Source organism: Hemitrygon akajei, chromosome 31, assembly GCF_048418815.1.
Source record: "Hemitrygon akajei chromosome 31, sHemAka1.3, whole genome shotgun sequence".
In the NCBI taxonomy this organism is placed as follows: domain Eukaryota; kingdom Metazoa; phylum Chordata; class Chondrichthyes; order Myliobatiformes; family Dasyatidae; genus Hemitrygon; species Hemitrygon akajei.
Genome location: NC_133154.1, coordinates 18098754 through 18118528, shown reverse-complemented (window position 1 = coordinate 18118528; position 19775 = coordinate 18098754). Strand labels below are relative to the sequence as shown.

The following is a 19775-nucleotide window of genomic DNA, read 5'->3' as shown; positions in this document are numbered from 1 at the left end:
GTGAGCTTCCTCTGGGTGCTCTGGTTTCCTCCCACATCCTTAAGTCAGACAGGTCAATGGATCATATGGGTGTAATTGGATGTTGCTGTCTCATTGGGCCAGAGGACCCATTTACTGTGTTGTATCTCTAAGTAAAAATTGCAGGGACACCCAGGACAATACCATTTTAAAGAAGCACTCTTCTATTTTTAACTATTTTTATCTATTTTAATTCTTATTTTTCTTGCCTATACACTTAGCCTGTCTAGATCTTCTTGAAGCTTTCTCCATCCTCCACGCCGCCATCACCAAGTTTTCTATCATCAGTAAACCTAGATATACAGTGGCTATAAAAAGTATTTCGCCCCACCCAAAGCTTTCATGTTTTATTGTTTTACAACATCGAATCACAGTGACTTTTTTGACACTGATAAAAAAAGATCGCTCATGACATCACTGGCATTTAGGGCAGCTTTCAGCACATTGCCCATCATTAATCAAAGTATTGAGTACAGGAGCTGGGATGTTTTGTGGAAGGTTGAATAGGTTCATTTATTATCAAGGTATACAACTCTGAAGTTCTTCTCCCGATAGACACAAAAGAAAGGCAGCACAATCATCAACCCCCAAATCCCACCTCCACACACAAAACAGAACAGACATATTGACTCCCACATTCCCCTCCCCGCACACCAAGAAACTGAGAAAGATCGGGTGGAAAAGACTATAAGACTGAAAAGAGTCCTTAGTCTAAGTCTGTATCAAAAACACAGAAAACCGGGGTAATGTTCTCTGAGCTTGGCAGCAGCCTCTCCTGTCTCCAGCAGCTGAGTGATCCCACCAGGGATCAAAAGGCAGTCTCCTCTCTCCGGCACCAAAGTAATCAAAAGGCAGTTTCCTGTTTCCAGCAGCAGAGCAACCCCACCAGCAATCAAAAGGCCGTCTCCCCTCTCCGCAGCAGAACAATCCCACCACCGATGCAAAGGCAGGCAGCTGGTGCTTACCTTCTGCATTGGTCTCAATGTTCCAGTCTCCCTTGTCACTAAATCACAGACAATGGAAGCTTTAATGGACAAAGTAGAGTTGAAAACCGACTCGCGTCCCGTCCCGCAGTCTTCTCACCACGAGGTTAGTGCACGCTGCCTCTGTCTCCTGAAATCCTCTCGGAGACTGTAGAGTGCTGAAACACCCAAGCAATCTCCAAACTGCAAATCACAGGCTCCAGCAGTTCCAGAACCACGTTCAAGATGGGAAGCAAATGTAAAAGACATAAAATAAGTGAAATATATAGTTCCATGGTCTAGCTAGAAGATGTTGACCGTGGGAGCATTGTACACAGGTGCCATCTAGCACATTATTCTCTGGAGCAAGGAGAGATTGCAAAGAGGTATACAAAATTATGAGCAGTATGTATAGGATAAATGCAAATAGGCTTTTTTCTCCACTGAAGTTGGATAAGACTAGAACTAGAGGTCATGGGTTAAGGGTGAAAGGTGAAATATTTTAGGGGGAACATGAGGGGGATTGTCTTCACTCAAAGGGAGTGTGGAACAAACAGCCAGTAGAAGTAACGAATGCACATTCAATTTCAATGTTTAAGGAATTTAGGAGCATAAACTGGAAGCAGATGTACCCGGTTGGGTGGGGGAGGGGAATGTACAATGCAAAGGTTGAGGTTGTTTAGGGAGCACTTCCTTGGGGTTCTGGATAGGACTGTTCCATCAAGGCAAGGAAAGGATGGTAGGGTGAAGGAACCATGATTGACAAGAAATGTGGAACATCTAGTCAAGAGGAAGAAAGAAACATGCTTACGTTTTAGGAAGCAAGGGCCAGACCGGACTCTAGTGAGTTATGCAGTAGTCAGAAAGGAGCTTAAGAATGGACTTAGAGCTATAAGGGGACAAGGGAAGGCCTTGGTCAGTAGGATAAAGGAAAAACCCAAGCTGTCCTACGTGTATGTGAAGAACAGGAGGATGACTAGAGTGAGACAAGGACCAATCAGGGACAAAAGAGGAAACATGCCTGGATTTGGAGGAGGTAAGGGAGATAATTAATACTTTGGTATTCACTAGTGAGAACAACCTAAAACAGCACCTATAAGTATGTGCTGGAATTTTTGAAAAACATTAGGATAGTTAAGTCCCCAGTCTGGGTGGGATATACCTCAAGTTACTATGGGAAGTGAGGGAAGAGATTGCTGCACCTTTGACGATGAGTCCTCATTGGCCTCGGGAATATGATCAGAAGATTGGAAGGTAACAAATGTTATCCCTTTGATCAAGAAAGTTGATAGGGATAACCCTGGGAATTGTATCAGTGGTGGGCAAACTATTGGAAAGGATTCTAAGAGGACTGACTAACGTTTGGTGAAGCAGAGTGACTGTCGGCATGAGATTTGTGAGGGGCAGATTATGCTTCATAAGATTAATTGAGCTTTTAGAGGTGGTGACAAAAACAAATTGATGAGGGTAGAGTGGTGGATGCGGTGTATATGGATCCTAGAGGGGTGTTTGACAAGGTTTCTTATGGTAAATGCATTCAGAAAGCAAAGAGCATCTTTGACCGAGTTGATGATCTGCCGGCAGCACCGGATGTTGGTCTCGGTGTGCGTCCCCGGGAACAGCCCGTAGATCAGAGAGTCCTCTGTTATGCAGCTGCTGGGGATGAACCTCGACACTGCCCCTTCCATCCTCCTCCACACCTTCTCCGCGAATCCAGTGTGCAAAGAGGTGGGTCACCGACTCCTCCTCACTGCAGTCCTCCCGTGGGCAGAGGGGTGTGGAGACGACGTTCCGGGCGTACAGGAGGGATCAGACTGGGAGGGCCCCTCTCATCGCCAGCCAGGCGAGGTCTTGGTGCCTGTTGGTGAGGTCTGGCGATGAGACATTTTGCCAGATGAACTGGACGGTCTGCTCAGGGAACCACCCCACCGAGTCCATCACGTCCTTTTCCTGCAGTGCCTGCAGGACATTCCATGCTGTCCACTGCCTGATGACCCTGTGGTCAAAGGTGTTGGCCTGAAAGAACCTTCCACTTAACCACAAGTGACTGGGACTTTGCGTGGCAATGGGGCCAGACCGATCCATCACAACATCAGAGGGAGGTGAGATATTGCTGCATAGAGGTACTTCAAACACAAGAAAATCTGCAGGTGATGGAAACCCAAAGCGATGCTGGAGGAACTCAGCAGGCCAGGCAACATCGATAGAAAATTGTCCCCGGTTGACGTTTTGGGCTGAGACCCTTCATTAGTTGTTAAAGCGTTTTGTATGTAGTGGTACTTGGTGTCCATGCACAGTCTGTGCAAAAGTCTTAAACACCCGAGATTTTCATATAAATCCTGCTTCAGATGTTTGTTTTTTTGTCTTCTGCATTAGTGTCAGAAAAGGGCAAATTTTAGCTTTCCATACAGTCATTTTCCAAGAAAAAATAAATGTTACGAGAAATGTTTGTATTTAAAGAAACTAACATATTAGGTAACAGAGCACTTTGCAAATAAAAACTTGATTACTTTGTAGATGTACAGCCCAGTGCGTGATTAAACAAAGATAACAAACAGGATGCTAATATAATAAGTTGAATGAGCTGAATTCATTAACTAAAACGGAGACTGGTGTAGAAGGAATCAAACTGGGCGAAGGACAGTCAAACTAAAATGTGTGGGTGTGCCAGACGTGGCAATTTCACCTTCAAATAATCATTTCTTACCCCATGGGAAGAGTGAGCGTAGCAACAAGACAGAAGGTGGGCACGGTCCCTCCCAACCAGAATTTCCAAGCTCCCCCTGAAGAAGGCTAAGGACCAGGAACGCAGCGGTCGGCGGCGGAAACCGGGTGCAGCAGACGGGAGAATCATCAAACTCATGTCCCTCCTAAATCGGAAGAAGGCCAGCACTGCTACCAGCTCTGAACCCACAGAGGCCATTGGAGCCCAAGGACACCCCTCTACAGTCGAAGAGGTCTTGTCAGAAGTGGTCTTCGTGGAAGAGTTGCCACCAGTAGAAACAAAGTCAAGAGACTCACCGACGCACGAAAGCACACGGACTGGAACACTGAACAATGACAGCAAGCGCTCTGGACTGACGAGACGAAACTTTGGCTCAGACAGAAGGCATTTTCCCCGGCGTGGGCGACGGGGATGATTTGTCTGCAGCCAACAGTGAGGCCCAGCGGAGGCTCCCTGCGAGTCTGCGGCTGCATTTCTGAGAATGATGTTGCTGATCTGCTCAGAATTAACGGAATCCTCGCTGATGAGATGTACAGGCAGATCATCATCCATCATCCGCCCCCAACTTCACTCAGTTGTCCCGGAGCAGACTTGACCCTGTTGGCGATAGCCTTGGACAGGATCTTGTAGTCCACATTCAGGAGTGAGATGGACCTCCAATTTCTAATGTCTTCCCTCTCCCCCTTCTGCTTGTAGATGAGGGTGATGATGCCCTTCCTCATGGATTCTGACATGCTGCCTGCCAGGAGCGTAGCGTTGTACACTTCCAGCAGGTCAGGGCCCATCCGGTTCCACAGAGCCGAATACAACTCGACCGGTAAGCCGTCGCTTCCGGGAGACCTACCCGACTCAAAGGAATGGATGGAGCCAGTCAGCTCGTCCAGGGTCAGTGGCTGCTCCAGACTCTCCCGCTTGCCGTCGTCTAAGACCTGCGTGATAGACGACAGGAAGCTGCGGGAGGCTGTGGCCTTTTCTCCGTACAGACCGGCATAGAAGGACCTGCAGATCCTCAGTATGTCTGTCTGCGAGGACACGACTGAGCCGTCCTCTTCCTTAAGGTTGTGGGTCACAGAGCTCCCCCTGTGCACCTTTTGGAAGAAGAATCGTGAGCACGTCTCGTCCTGCTCCACGGTCTGGACCCTCGATCGGAAGATGATCTTGGAGGACTCGGCGGTGAAGTGCTGGGCCTGCCGGCCCTTCACCTCCCGCAGTTCCTCCCTGACATCCACCCCCCTCGACTGCAGAAGGAGGAGTTGCTGCAACTCTGTCTGGAGTTTACGCAGTTCCCTCTGCCCCTGCCTTGCTCTCTGGATGCCCTCAGGTGAAGAACCTCTTGATATTCTCCTTGGTGGCTTCCCACCAGTGAACTGGGGAATCAAAGAAGGCTTTCAAGGTTCTCCAGCCTGTGTACTCCTTCTCTAGTTCCTCGATGTTCTCTGGGGTCAGCAGTTTGACGTTCAGCTTCCACGTCCCCCTCCCTGCCTTCTGGTCCTCCCGCAGGTGGCAGGTGGCTCGCAGGAGGCAGTGGTCAGAGAAGAACACCGGTGCGATGTCGGTGGTTCTGACCGTGAGGGGCTCTGACAGGAAGAGGAAGTCGATCCGGGAACGGGCTGAGCCGTCCGATCGTGTCCAGGTGGCTTGCGGCTGAGCTGCCCCTGTGGGGGCGCCAAAGGCGTCACGCAGCTTGGCTGTCTTTACCGTATCCATCGGGAGTCTGGAGGTATTGTCCAGCCTGCCGTCGGCGCTGCCGGATCGCCCAGCCGCGTCTCCGGCCAGAACGACCGGCCGGGCCGTCACCAGCAGCTCGCTCCGCACGGGGGAGTTGTACACTTTGATCAGCCGGAGCGGAGTGCCCCGGTATTTGCTGTCTGCTGCCAGGAGGCGCCCGGCAACCACCTCTTTGACTCGGGTGATTGAGAGGTTGCCTCCCCGAGGGAGAGCGGCTGCTGCCCGACTCCTCTGGGAGTCATCGTTGACACCCCTGTGTATTCACCCCGATGCTTCAGTCGTCCTCGCCGCTTCGACATCGAGTCGTTCATGACCCAGCGCCTCACCTCTGGTCTTTTCCCGAGTCAGCTTGTGACCTCGGACATCTCCGGCCCCTATCCCAAATCACACGAGGCATCTCTCCGGACGGAGCATAGCGATCGACTCTAAACTGTACGCACGGACTCCATCAGTTTCCGTGACAAAAAAAGAGAGAAAGAACAAGCAGAAGCCATGTGGGGGTGATGCACCATCAATAACTCACTCTGAGACGTAAGAAGCGAGATATCGGCTTTTATTGACTGGAAGAATGAACAACACTACATCCTGGGGAATGAGGCAGGGCAACAGGTCACAGTTGCCTTTATACCGGGGTCTGTGGGAGGAGCCACAGGAGCAGTCAGCAGGGGTCTGTGGGAGGAGCCACAGGAGCAGTCAGCAGGGGGTCTGTGGGAGGAGCCACAGGAGCAGTCAGCAGGGGTCTGTGGGAGGAGTCAGCAGGGGGTCAGTGGGAGGAGTCAGCAGGGGGTCAGTGGGAGGAGCCACAGGAGCAGTCAGGCAGGGGGTCAGTGGGAGGAGCCACAGGAGCAGTCAGCAGGGGTCTGTGGGAGGAGTCACAGGAGCAGTCAGCAGGGGGTCAGTGGGAGGAGCCACAGGAGCAGTCAGCAGGGGGTCAGTGGGAGGAGCCACAGGAGCTGTGGGTCTGTGGGAGGAGCCACAGGAGCAGTCAGCGGGGGTCTGTGGGGAGGAGCCACAGGAGCAGTCAGCAGGGGTCTGTGGGAGGAGCCACAGGAGCAGTCAGCAGGGGTCTGTGGGAGGAGCCACAGGAGCAGTCAGCAGGGGGTCAGTGGGAGGAGCCACAAGAGCAGTCAGCAGGGGGTCTGTGGGAGGAGCCACAGGAGCAGTCAGCAGGGGGTCTGTGGGAGGAGCCACAGGAGCAGTCAGCAGGGGGGGGTCAGTGGGAGGAGCCACAGGAGCAGTCAGCAGGGGGTCTGTGGGAGGAGCCACAGAGCAGTCAGCAGGGGTCTGTGGGAGGAGCCACAGGAGCAGTCAGCAGGGGTCAGTGGGAGGAGCCACAGGAGCAGTCAGCAGGGGGGGTCAGTGGGAGGAGCCACAGGAGCAGTCAGCAGGGGGTCTGTGGGAGGAGCCACAGGAGCAGTCAGCAGGGGTCAGTGGGAGGAGCCACAGGAGCAGTCAGCAGGGGTCTGTGGGAGGAGCCACAGGAGCAGTCAGCAGGGGTCTGTGGGAGGAGCCACAGGAGCAGTCAGCAGGGGGTCAGTGGGAGGAGCCACAAGAGCAGTCAGCAGGGGGTCTGTGGGAGGAGCCACAGGAGCAGTCAGCAGGGGGTCTGTGGGAGGAGCCACAGGAGCAGTCAGCAGGGGTCTGTGGGAGGAGCCACAGGAGCAGTCAGCAGGGGTCAGTGGGAGGAGCCACAGGAGCAGTCAGCAGGGGGTCAGTGGGAGGAGCCACAGGAGCTGTAAGCAGGGGGTCTGTGGGAGGAGCCACAGGAGCAGTCAGCAGGGGGTCAGTGGGAGGAGCCACAGGAGCAGTCAGCAGGGGGGGTCAGTGGGAGGAGCCACAGGAGCAGTCAGCAGGGGGTCAGTGGGAGGAGCCACAGGAGCAGTCAGCAGGGGGGGTCAGTGGGAGGAGCCACAGGAGCAGTCAGCAGGGGGGGTCTGTGGGAGGAGCCACAGGAGCAGTCAGCAGGGGTCAGTGGGAGGAGCCACAGGAGCAGTCAGCAGGGGGGGTCTGTGGGAGGAGCCACAGGAGCAGTCAGCGGGGGGGGGGTCAGTGGGAGGAGCCACAGGAGCAGTCAGCAGGGGGGGTCTGTGGGAGGAGCCACAGGAGCAGTCAGCAGGGGTCAGTGGGAGGAGCCACAGGAGCAGTCAGCAGGGGGGGTCTGTGGGAGGAGCCACAGGAGCAGTCAGCAGGGGGTCAGTGGGAGGAGCCACAGGAGCAGTCAGCAGGGGGGGTCAGTGGGAGGAGCCACAGGAGCAGTCAGCAGGGGGGGTCAGTGGGAGGAGCCACAGGAGCAGTCAGCAGGGGGTCAGTGGGAGGAGCCACAGGAGCAGTCAGCAGGGGGGGTCTGTGGGAGGAGCCACAGGAGCAGTCAGCAGGGGGTCAGTGGGAGGAGCCACAGGAGCAGTCAGCAGGGGTCTGTGGGAGGAGCCACTGGAGCAGTCAGCGGGGGTCTGTGGGAGGAGCCACAGCAGTCAGCAGGGGGGGTCTGTGGGAGGAGCCACAGGAGCAGTCAGCAGGGGGTCAGTGGGAGGAGCCACAGGAGCAGTCAGCAGGGGGGGTCAGTGGGAGGAGCCACAGGAGCAGTCAGCAGGGGGGGGTCAGTGGGAGGAGCCACAGGAGCAGTCAGCAGGGGGTCAGTGGGAGGAGCCACAGGAGCAGTCAGCAGGGGGGGTCTGTGGGAGGAGCCACAGGAGCAGTCAGCAGGGGGTCAGTGGGAGGAGCCACAGGAGCTGTCAGCAGGGGTCAGTGGGAGCAGTCAGCGGGGGTCAGTGGGAGGAGCCACAGGAGCAGTCAGCGGGGGGGGGGGGGGGGGGGGGGGGGGGGGGTCTGTGGGAGGAGCCACAGGAGCAGTCCAGACAGGTATATGTAGTTCACCACAGGGGGAAAAAGAGAAATCGCTGAATAGATTTGCTATCTGAGAGATGTCGCCCGAGGAATCGTTGTTCGCCTTCTTGATCGGAAGTTTATGTACTGCTCTATGTGACAATAATAAGCTAATTTACCAGTGCTTTTTAAACTCGTTGATTGTACTTGCCTCTTCAACCTCCTCTGGAAGCTTGTTCCACGTCCCCACCACCCTCCCTGTGAGAAAAATCAGCGCAGAGATCTCCATCAGATCTCCCAGCAACGTTTCTCCTCACGCCGTTAATTTGTGTTTAGACGCCCCCCCCCCCCTGCCGTTGGATAAAGAGTGTGGCCGCCTATTCTCCCTACGCTCTTCAGAATTGTCTAAGGTCACTCCTCAGCCCCGTGAAAGCGATCCCTGCCGATCCAATCTCTCCTGCCGCTGTCTGTGAGGAGTTTGCACGTTCTCCGCGTGGCCGCGCGGGTTTCCTCCCACAGTCCAAAGACGTACCAGTTGGTAGGTCATTATAAATTGTCCCGCCATGAGACCAGGATTAAATCGGGTGTTGCCGGGTGGCGTGGCAATTGTGAGCTGTATCTCAATCAATTGATAAATCCGCCCAACATCTAGTAAATTTCTTTTAGTGCACCAACATCCTTTCCAGAGTGTGGTCACCAGAAATACATACAGTATTCCATTCCTGGTCTTGTACAGCTGCAACACATCTTATACTCAATACCTACCCTACCTATACAAAGGCAAGCAAGTTAAATGCCTCTGCAACACAGACAAAATGCTGGAGGAACTCAGCGGGCCAGGCAGCATCTGTGGAAAAGAGTGAACTGTCGGCGTTTCGGGCCCAGACCCCCTTTTCTGACCCGCTGAGTTCCTTGCTTTGGGTTTCCCGCATCTGCAGATTCTCTCCTGAAAGCTAAATGCCAGTGGCCGCGCAATCCGCTGCCCTGCCATTTCACCAGGGCCTGGCGACCAATGCACAAAACGCCAGGGGATCTCGGCGGGTCGGGCAGCATCTGTGGAGGAAAATGAACAGTCGATGTTTAGGGTCGGGACCCTGCATCGGGACTGGGAGTATTTAAATTCAAACACCCCCTGTTTGAGACACGCACCTCCCCAAACTCTCCAGCCTGCCTGTTTCCTTCTCGCTGGCGAATACTGACACCACGTGTTCATTCAGAACAACGCACGCATCCCCAATTCCACCTTTTATCCCTCGCTGCCCTCTTGCTTCTAATGTAATAATTATAAAACATTTTGTTCTTTTCCCCGAGTTTCTCTGTTCAATGTTACCACATCTCACCACATTTGCCTCTTTACCGAACCTGAACCCTTACTGATTTTAAATGGCGGCGGTTGTCCGAGGTTTCCGCCGATGGCGGAACTGTGCTGGAGTTCTTTAGTCCCGGTGAATGAATTCTTTATCTCTTACTTCCTTCTCAAACACGAGGAGTAAAAATCTATACGTTACGTCTCCGTCTAAACCTGCCATTTTTGTAGTCATTTGCAGTAAATAGTATGTACAACAGGACGGGCAATATAGCATAGAAATACATTTGTATCGGCGTGAATTTCTCAGTCTGGTGGAAGAAGCTGTCCCGGAGACCGGCTTTGATGTTGCGGTGACGTTTTAAAGGGGAAGAAGCCGTCACCCTGTGGGGCAGTTCCACTCTCCCGACCTCAGAAGCCCGGGTCCAGTGGGACGAGCAATCGGTCGCCGTGGCTGACCCTTCGCTCTCCACAGCACCGCCGTCCCATCCGCCCACTGACTTCGCATGCTGGGGCAGGCGTGTCCACATCTCACCGGGTCAGGAGGCCGCCGGCTGCCCCCACCTGGGTCTACCCCGGGCTGTGGCTGCCGTCGCCTTGGAGCCACAGGTGAGAGCTGAGTGTCCTCTGGGGACCAAAAGTGAGCCGGCTGCCCCGGAAGGGAGACGGGAAGCCCTTTCACCAGAGATGCTACCCCCCCCCCCCACCCCCCGGACAACCCATGTACCCCAATTAATTTTAAACTTAGAAAGTCAAGCAGCACTCCCCCCCGCCGCCCCGCGGAATCATTCACACAGCCAACTCAAAGTGGTCGCAGATACTCACCGATCTGCGAACCCACCGTGGATCCAAGCAGACTACCCGAAAGCTTGCGGATTGACCTGTGCTCACGGTTCCCAAAAGGTTCCGCCACCTGCCCATCTTCATTTTCCTACAGTAAGCCCCCCGCCCCCGTAAGACTCTGTATACACAACGTTTTAAAAAGAAACCTTCCTGGATGCATTTAAGAACAAGCACCCCATCTAAACATCTTCAAAGCTCAAGTTCAAAGTAAATTTATTATCAAAGTACATCTGTCACCAAATACAAACCCCGAGATTCATTTTTTGCGGGCATTCACAGTAAGTACTAAGAAACAAAATAGGACCAATGAAAGTCGGCACGTTAACAGGACGGACAACCAATGTGTAAAGGACGACAAACTGCAAATACTAAAAGAAATGACAGTAATTAATAAACAAACAAACAAACAATAAATATCGAGAACGTGAGATGAAGAGTCTCTGACAGTGATGTGCACACATTGTGGGAACATTTTAGGAAAATTATAGGAAAGATGTCAACAAAATAGAGAGAGTGCAGAGCAGATTTACTAGAATGTTACCTGGGTTTCAGCACCTAAGAGAAAGGTTGAACAAGTTAGGTCTTTATTCTTTGAAGGTTGAGGGGGGACTTGATAGAGGTATTTAAAATTATGAGGGGGATAGATAGAGTTGGCGTGGATAGGCTTTTTCCATTGGGAGTAGGGGAGATTCAAACAAGAGGACATGAGTTGAGAGTTAGGGGGCAAAAGTTTAGGGGTAACATGAGGGGAACTTATTTACTCAGAGAGTGGTAGCTGTGTGGAACGAGCTTCCAGTAGAAGTGGTAGAGGCAGGTTTGGTATTGTCATTTAAAGTAAAATTGGATAGGTATATGGACAGGAAAGGAATGGAGGGTTATGGGCTGAGTGCAGGTCAGTAGGACTAGGTGAGAGTAAGCGTTCGGCACTGGCTAGAAGGGCCGAGATGGCCTGTTTCCGTGCTGGAATTTCAGTGTTTCAGTGTTTGCTGTTGTGTGCTGGGGCAGCAGGCTGAGGGTAGCAGACACCAACAGAATCAACAAACTCATTCGAAAGGCCAGTGATGTTGTGGGGGTGGAACTGGACTCTCTGACGGTGGTGTATGAAAAGAGGATGCTGCCCAAGTTGCATGCCATCTTGGACAATGACTCCCATCCACTCCATAATGTACTGGTTAGGCACAGGAGTACATTCAACCAGAGACTCATTCCACCGAGATGCAACACTGAGCGTCATAGGAAGTCATTCCTGCCTGTGGCCATCAAACTTTACAACTCCTCCCTCAGAGTGTCAGACACCCTGAGCCAATAGGCTGGTCCTGAACTTATTTCCACTGGGCATGATTAACTTATTGTTATTATTTATGGTTTTATATTGCTGTATTTCTACACTATTCTTGGTTGGTGCGGCTGTAACGAAACCCAATTTCCCTCGGGATCAATAAAGTATGTCTGTCTAATTGTTATATGGTTATTTCAATGAGCGGTGGGTGAAGCAGAGTAAAGTTATCCCCTCTAGTTTGAGTCTGATGGCCAAGATCTCTGAGGATCTAACCTGGTCCCAGCATATCCATGTAGTTATAAAGAAGGCAAGACAGCAGCTAGACTTCATTAGGAGTTTGAAGAGAATTGACGTGTTAACAAATACGGTCAAAAACTTCTATTGACGCACCGTGGAAAGCATTTTGTCAGGCTGAATCACTGTCTGGTACGGAGGGGCTACCGCACAGGACCGAAAGAAGCTGCAGAGGGTTGTAAATCTAGTCTGCTCCATCTTGGGCACTAGCCTACAAAGTACCCAGGACATCTTCAGGGAGCAGTGTCTCAGAAAGGCAGCGTCCATTATTAAGGACCCCCGGCACCTTTTTTCACTGTTACCATCAGGTAGGAGGTACAGAAGCCTGAAGACACACACTCAACGATTCAGGAACAGCTTCTTCCCTTCTGCATTCCGATTCCAAAATGGACCCTTGAACACTACCGCACTTTTTTAACATACATTATTAATGTTTTTGCACGTTTAAATAAATTCAATATACGTAATTGATTTACTTGTTTATTTATTATTATGCTTTATTTTATTTATTATTTTTTCTCTCTCTGCTAGATTATGTATTGCATTGAACTGCTGCTGCTAAGTTAACAAATTTCACGTCACATGCCGGTGATAATAAACCTGATTCTGATTCTGAGGGGTAAATAACTGTTCCTGAACCAGGTGGTGTGGGACTTTAGGTTCCTGTACCTTCCTCCCGATGGCAGCAGCGAGAAGAGAGCTTGTCCTGGGTGGTGGATGCTGCTTTCCTGCGGCGGGCTCCGTGTAGATTGCGCTCAATCCCAGCCATTCTGGGGGGGGGGGAATTAAAATCACGGCATATCCCTATTACAGCCACATATTTGTTCTCAAACCCGTGTCATATTCCCACTTCACCAGCCGTACCACGTGATGCCAGGGGCGGCACCGGTGCTGTAGTACCACAGGATACCTGAGGCGGCGCTGGCGCTGTAGTACAGGAGATGTCAGGAGGTCTGTGGTGCTGCAGTACCGCGGGTTACCGAGGGGTGACGCTGCTGCTGCAGAATCGCGGATTCCCGAGGGCGATGGCTCTCCAGTACCGCGGAATGCCGGGGGGCGGCGCTGCTGCTGCAGACTCGCGGATTCCCGAGGGCGATGGTGCTCCAGTACCGCGGAATGCCGGGGGGCGGCGCTGCTGCTGCAGACTCGCGGATTCCCGAGGGCGATGGTGCTCCAGTACCGCGGAATGCCGGGGGGCGGCGCTGCTGCTGCAGACTCGCGGATTCCCGAGGGCGATGGTGCTCCAGTACCGCGGAATGCCGGGGGGCGGCGCTGCTGCTGCAGCCTCGCGGATTCCCGAGGGCGATGGTGCTCCAGTACCGCGGAATGCCGGGGGGCGGCGCTGCTGCAGTACCACGTGATACAGCGGGGGAACCGGAAGTGGTGCCAGGCGCTGCCGAGAGGCTCCGGAGCCGCTCCCATGGCGACCCGTGCGCTACAGGAATGGGCCCGGCGACAGGTCGACGGCTACCCCGGCGTGGAAGTGAAGAACATGACCTCGAGCTTCAGGGACGGCCTCGCCTTCTGTGCCATCATCCACCGGCACCGGCCCGACCTCATGTGAGTGTCCGAGGTGGGGATACAGGGAGCCTGGGGTCTTTCGGGTGATGAGGGGCCAGCGGGAGGCTGGGGGGATCAGGCGGACAACGAGGGGTCAGCGGCAAGGAAGTCATCCCGACCGGCGCTGTTTTCTTTCAGCCGGGGGGTGGTCAGGCTAAGCGGCTGGTTCTGTGACGGTGGAAGAAGTCATTCATTGCCAGTGTCTCTGCCGCAGGCGAGGTCTCTTGGCTGGAGTTCTGTCTGGGCAAAATGAACTGATTCAGCTGGCCACAGTCGTAGTTTGGAAGGTTCCAGTAGAGTGGGCGACCACAGCTTCTGCACCCGTCTGACCCGTGTTTTCCTTACTGTTAACTAAACCCTGGGTTGATCGGTGTTGCCATTAATTTGTTTTCGTTGTGTTATTGTGGCTGTAGAATTTCGGACAGGGGCGCAGGTTTTTACGGTGTTTTGCTGAGAGCGTCAGTTGGCGGAATGTTCTCCCTGCGATGCAGTGTAGAACTCCTGGGATGGTTATTGCTGTGGAGACTTCAGAGTCAGATGAGCATGTCAACACCGTGCTGTTGGTGTCGCTGCCATTTTCCGTGCAAGATTCACTCTTACCTGGAATCTGATGTTCTGGGAGTATTGGCACTGTTGCCAAGTTATTCTGATGTTGGAGCCGGGTGGCTAGCCAACACAGACTGGATGTGATATGACCCTTGTTTCTGGTTATTCATCTAAAACAATCGGCTGGAGAGTGTTAGTTGAAGTAAAATTCCAGGGTATTTTTCAACATCCTATAATTTGTTACCTTGGTAACCTAAGGCCAGGCCTTTAGCAGATTTAAGTGTGCAGGAGAGAAGTTAGTTTAAGAGGGCCAGTTCCAGGGCTGATCTCTGTGATAGTATTCAGATGGCTGATTTGATCACCAATGTTCTCAGGGAACTGTTCTATAGCCACACTCACACACGCACGCACACACTCTCTCTCTCTCTATCTCTCTATCTCTCTCTATCTCTATCTCTATCTCTAAATAAAAACAAACAGTTGAAGTTCCGGGCTGCGACCCTTCATCAGGACCCATGAAGAAGAATCTCGGCCCAAAACGTTGGCTGTTTACTCCTTTCCATGGTTGCTGCCTGGCCTGCTGAGTTCCTCCAGCATTTTGTATGTGTGGTGCTTTGGATTTCCAGCATCTGCAGATTTTCTCATGCTTGTGACTGTTGTGTAGCTGACTGTAAAATTAATTATAGGGTGTTCACACAGAAGGTGATGTAGGGGGAACTTCGGCAACCTGACTGTATGCTGCAGTAGGGTACAGACACATGTGAATTCCGTGCACAATACTTCCAGTGTTTCTACAATCTAGTCCCTGAGTGATCAGGACCAGGGCCAGTTTGGGACAATTGTGCCTTCTGTGAAAATACCTTTTGTGAGGGTATTTGCAGCTGCTTGGTCGGGTTCAGTCAGGTTAGCAGTGTCACCCCAGGGGCTTCTGTGTCACTGAGAACAAGGTGAAGGTACAATAACTACCTCACTACCCTGGTTGTCAATGACAGCTATCTTGGAATTGAGCCCGAGTGTTTGTGATGGTGTCGGTGTGGATGTTGGGTAACAGGTTTACGAGTTATTTACATCTGTGTGGTTTGAGGCTCTACAGCAACTCTGGGTCGATTTTGTCGGCTCCTGCTGGCTCACCCTGATCTGGCTGCCCTCAGAGAGTTTCTCAGTTGCTCTTGCAGTGCTGAGGAGAAGGTGCCTGGTCCGTTTAACCATATAACAATTACAGCACGGAAACAGGCCATCTCAGCTCTTCTAGTCCGTGCGGAACGCTTACTCTCACCTAGTCCCACAGGCCCGCACTCAGCCCATAACCCTCCATTCCTTTCCTGTCCAAATACCTATCCAATTTTACTTTAAATGACGAAACCGAACCTGCCTCTACCACTTCTACTGGAAGCTCATTTGTCAAGATTTGAAAGAGATGAGTACTCTTCCGGGGTCACTGCTCTTGGGTGGTCGGATTGTCAGGAAGTTATGAAGGTTAGAGATAAAAAGTAAGGTTATTTCAAAGAAACATTCTAGCACCCCCCATATTCCCAAACCTGGAAAATTGCATGCAGTTCTGTGCAAAAGTCTTAGTTAGGCACATATCTACAGCTGGGGTGCCTGAGACTCTTGCACAGTACTGTGTTTGTTAACTTGGAACAGGGAGCGAGTTTGTAAATAAAGGATGTTGGGAATGGTGAGGGCGGAGTGCCAAAGCAGGAATGTGGGCAGAGAAGGAGGGCCAGTGTCGGAGGTGCTGGAGTGGCTACAGGCACACCGAGCCCTGAGACAGCCGGCGAGGCAATTTGATCCCTAACAATTGGTTTATTGATCATTACAGTGTGTCTCTCTGGTGCTTCCCGCTCCCTCCCCTCTCCATTCCCCTTTTCTCAACCGTGATTTCCCTTCCCCCTGCCCCTTTCCCACTCTCAGTCCACAATAGAGACCTGTATCAGAATCAGGTTTATCATCGCTCACAGATGTCTTGAAATTTGTTTGTTTTTTTCTGTGGCAGCTGTACATAAAATTACTACAGTACTGTGTGAAAGTCACCACTTTAGCTATATATATGTGCCTACGATTCTTGCACAGTGCTGTATATTTTTAGATCTGTTTACAGCCTTGATTTATTACACAATTCTGAACATGGGACTGAATGTGACGTTAGGGATTTCAAAGGAAGAGAGCCATTCTGTCTCTGACATTAGTATGACTGTTGTTTCATTGACACTTTGATCTGGGAATAAAAAGGTAACCGTTTCCAAGTCCGGCCATTGAAAAGGGTGAATGTAGTCTGTCTGCCTGCCTGTGAGGCTCTGTATTTCACTTGCACCGCCTGGGTCATTCTCACTTGCACTGAGGTGGTTCTTTCTCACATGCCTCTATTTTTGTGCCCTGCACTTACAGTTGTCTCCACTGTTCCACATCGGAGCAGCTTCTCTTTACCTGCCGTACCTAAACCAGGTATAATCTTGCTCGCCTCTATCAAATCTCCCTTCAACCTTCGTCACTACATGGAGAACAACCCCAGCTTCTCTAGCCTGAACTTGTAGCGCCAATTCCTCATCCCTGGAACCTGTCTGGTAAATCTCTCAAGGACCCTCTAATCATTTCTAAAGTTTATCTATTTACATTTGTTGCTGAATCAGCCAAATAAAGTTTCTGCATAACTTCCTTACCTTTGTATTTGAGATCTCTCTTCGTGAAATCCGTGCTTCTTCAAGCCTTGCTGACTCCTTTCCCAGTATTTCCTGACACTTTATGTGACAGTAGAAGTCTTGGGCACATGTGTATTGTTAGGATGTCCAAAACTTTTGCTCAGTCCTGTATTTGTGGAGTGGAGGGCGAGTTTGTAAATCAGGCGGGAGCAAAGGATGTTGGGAATGACACCGCGGGAGGGGTGTGGGTCAGAGGAGTGCTGGGGTGAGGGGGTGGTGCGGGTGCATGCATACTTGACTTTGAGACACCAGGCACAATTGGTTTTATTGATCATTATAGTGTGTCCCCCTGGTGCTTCCCAATCCCTCCCCTCTCCCTTTCCCTTTTCCCAACCATGATTTCCCTCTCCCTGTCCCCTTCCCACTCTCAGTCCACAATAGAGACCCACATCAGAATCAGGTTTATCATCACTCACATATATCATGAAACTTACTTGTTTTTGCATCAGCAGTACAGTGCAACATATGAAATTACTACAGCACTGTGTAAAAGTCTTAGCTGTATATACGTGCCTAAAACTTTTACACAGTTCTGTATGAACATGACACCTCAGTCCACCTGCAGTGGGCTATTAAGCCTGTTTTGCTTCTCCACATCCCTTCTAGCAAAATGTGATGATGGTTTATTGTTGGCACAAGTGTCAAGGTTCATTGAAAATGTGTCAAATCATTACACAGTGCATTGACGTAGTATGAGGTAAAACAATAACAGAATGCAGAATATAGTGTTACAGTTGCAGAGAAAAGTGCCCTCTAGTAGACAAAAAGTGCAAGGTCATAACCAGATAGATTGAGGTCAAGGGCATAATCCTCTTTTACTAGAGAACTGTCCAATAGTCTGATAGCTGCAGGGTAGAAGCTGTCCTTGAGCCTGGTGGAGCATGACTCCTGATTGTATCTTTTGCCCTATCAGAGGGGAGAGATGAGAGTATATCCAGGGCGGGTGGGGTATTTGAGATGATAGTTGCTTTGCTGAGGCAGCGAGAAGTTTAGACAAAGTCCATGGATGGGAGGCTGTTTTCTGTGATGTTCTGAGCTCTGACTGCAACTCTACAGTTTCTCGTAGTTGTTGGCAGATCCGTTGTCATAGGATGCATCTGGGTTGGATGCTTTCTACAGTGCATTGATAAAAATTTTCCTTTGTGGGATGGGAGGCTGTCACTGTGCAGAACCTTGATGAAGGGTCTCGGCCCGAAACATTGACTGTTTTTATTCCCTTCCATAGATGCTGCCTGACCTGCTGAGCTCCTCCAGCACATTGTGTGCATTGCTCTAGATCTCCAGCGTCTGCAGTACCTCTTGTGTCTAAAGTTAGAAGTAAAACTGTTAAATATATTCTGCAGATCAGGTTATATCCGAAGGTTACACATTTACCTTGATGTTTCACCAGGGCTGGTTGAAAAGTTATCAACCCAGATCCTTAACTCTTTCTTTCCTCAGACACTGATTTAGTTGTTTCCAGAACTTCCTTGCTTCAACTTCAGATTTCTGTCTGGTATGGGTGGTATTTTGTAGTTACGGAGAAGATCAAGTTAATGAGGCAGTGAGTAGCTGACGCCTAGTGTTGGTTATTAAGGTTTGCACGTTGTAGCTGAAGGGAAGGGAGCAGTACCATTAATTTGATCCAGGTTAGACCAGATTCCAATGTGCTGAGTCTAGACGAGGGGTAACCTGCAAAGAGGAGCACTTTGTCTCTTCAGAGGACTAAGAAAGCTTAGATGAACAAGGGACTGCCTGTGATATAATTTATAAAGGCTGCTTGGGTTTGCCAAATGCTGTGGGAGGGGTTGAGGAAAGGAGGCTTTGGAAATGATGGAGCATTCAGAATTGTTTGATTTTGTATAAAACCCAAGCGGAAGGGAATTACATTAGTGCAGTTTTACCGGACACAGTTATGGAAATTGAAGTTTGTCTGTTTCAGACAGAATTGGGATTAAGTGCATTAACAGGCAAGAAGAGGAAAACATTCATGGGACATGCTGAAGAAAGAACATGGCATGAGCAGTGTTAAACTAAAGGTTTACATCTTTTACATATCTCCTTCTGAAATCCACATCCATGCTTTTGTTAATTTCAAACATTGCTTTCTCGGCCAGAATTCCACCACTTTCTGCCTGTTATGCCACTGGTGTTTAGGGCAGCAGTGAAAGTCCTCCATCTCTGGCAGTGTTCAGGGCTTCTCTCATTATGTCAGTAACTTCCACTCGAGTTTTCACTACTGTCAGTCATACAAGTGCCAGGTAGAGACTCAGGAATACCATCGTACTCAGATGTAGAAGGATTTGCCATTGCCATTTCTGTAACAATTGTCCTTTTGACCAGTTTGGCATGGGTGACACTACTGAAAGTCAAAGCATAAAGCCCTGATTCCAGCTAACTTGGCTTGCTGAGTCATTGAGGAACGGAAGCCTCCAAACCCTACAACAAGTTTGAGGTCCTCTTGGAGGCTCTAAAATTCAGCTCACATGAAAATCTATCTGTGTCACAATGTCTACCGAGTCTTGTCCATCAGTCTTTAATTTGGTGATTTCTGATCTACCAACAAATAACATATGCATTCTCACATCCTTTTCTATCCCTTTCTCTATAATAATCTTCAGACTCCCCAGCAATGCTAGATTCTTCAACACTGAATTTTCATACATGTCCTGCAGTCCCTACCACTGTTGGCTGCTTGACTGTAGTATCCACTGTGAAGTTTAAATCTTTCATCTCTTTCTCCTCTGATTATCACATTTTGCCCCCTCCCCACCTTCTTCAGATATCTGTGAAATATTTCTTTGAAACCATCTAACATTTCATTGGATTCTGACCGAAGAAACCATTCCTCCATTTTTCTCAAATTGTCTCCAGCCCTTAACATTATTAACTTTATCAGAATCAGGTTTAATATCACCGGCATATGTCATGAAATTTGTTAACTTAATAGCAGTACAATGCAATAAATGATAAATATGGAAAAAACATTACAGTAGTATATGTATGTATGTTA

General features: G+C 50.5%; 1 protein-coding gene across 1 annotated transcript in view; it reads left to right on the top strand.

Annotated features, from left to right (window-relative positions):
* The first annotated feature begins 13345 nt into the window (after positions 1-13345).
* micall1a (MICAL-like 1a) overlaps positions 13346-19775 on the top strand; it is a 108437-nt gene continuing 102007 nt past the window's right edge. Inside the window, exon 1 of the mRNA XM_073033538.1 lies at positions 13346-13538. Coding sequence (XP_072889639.1) covers positions 13399-13538 — 140 coding nt within the window. The 5' untranslated portion in view covers positions 13346-13398. The remainder of the gene's footprint in view (positions 13539-19775) is intronic.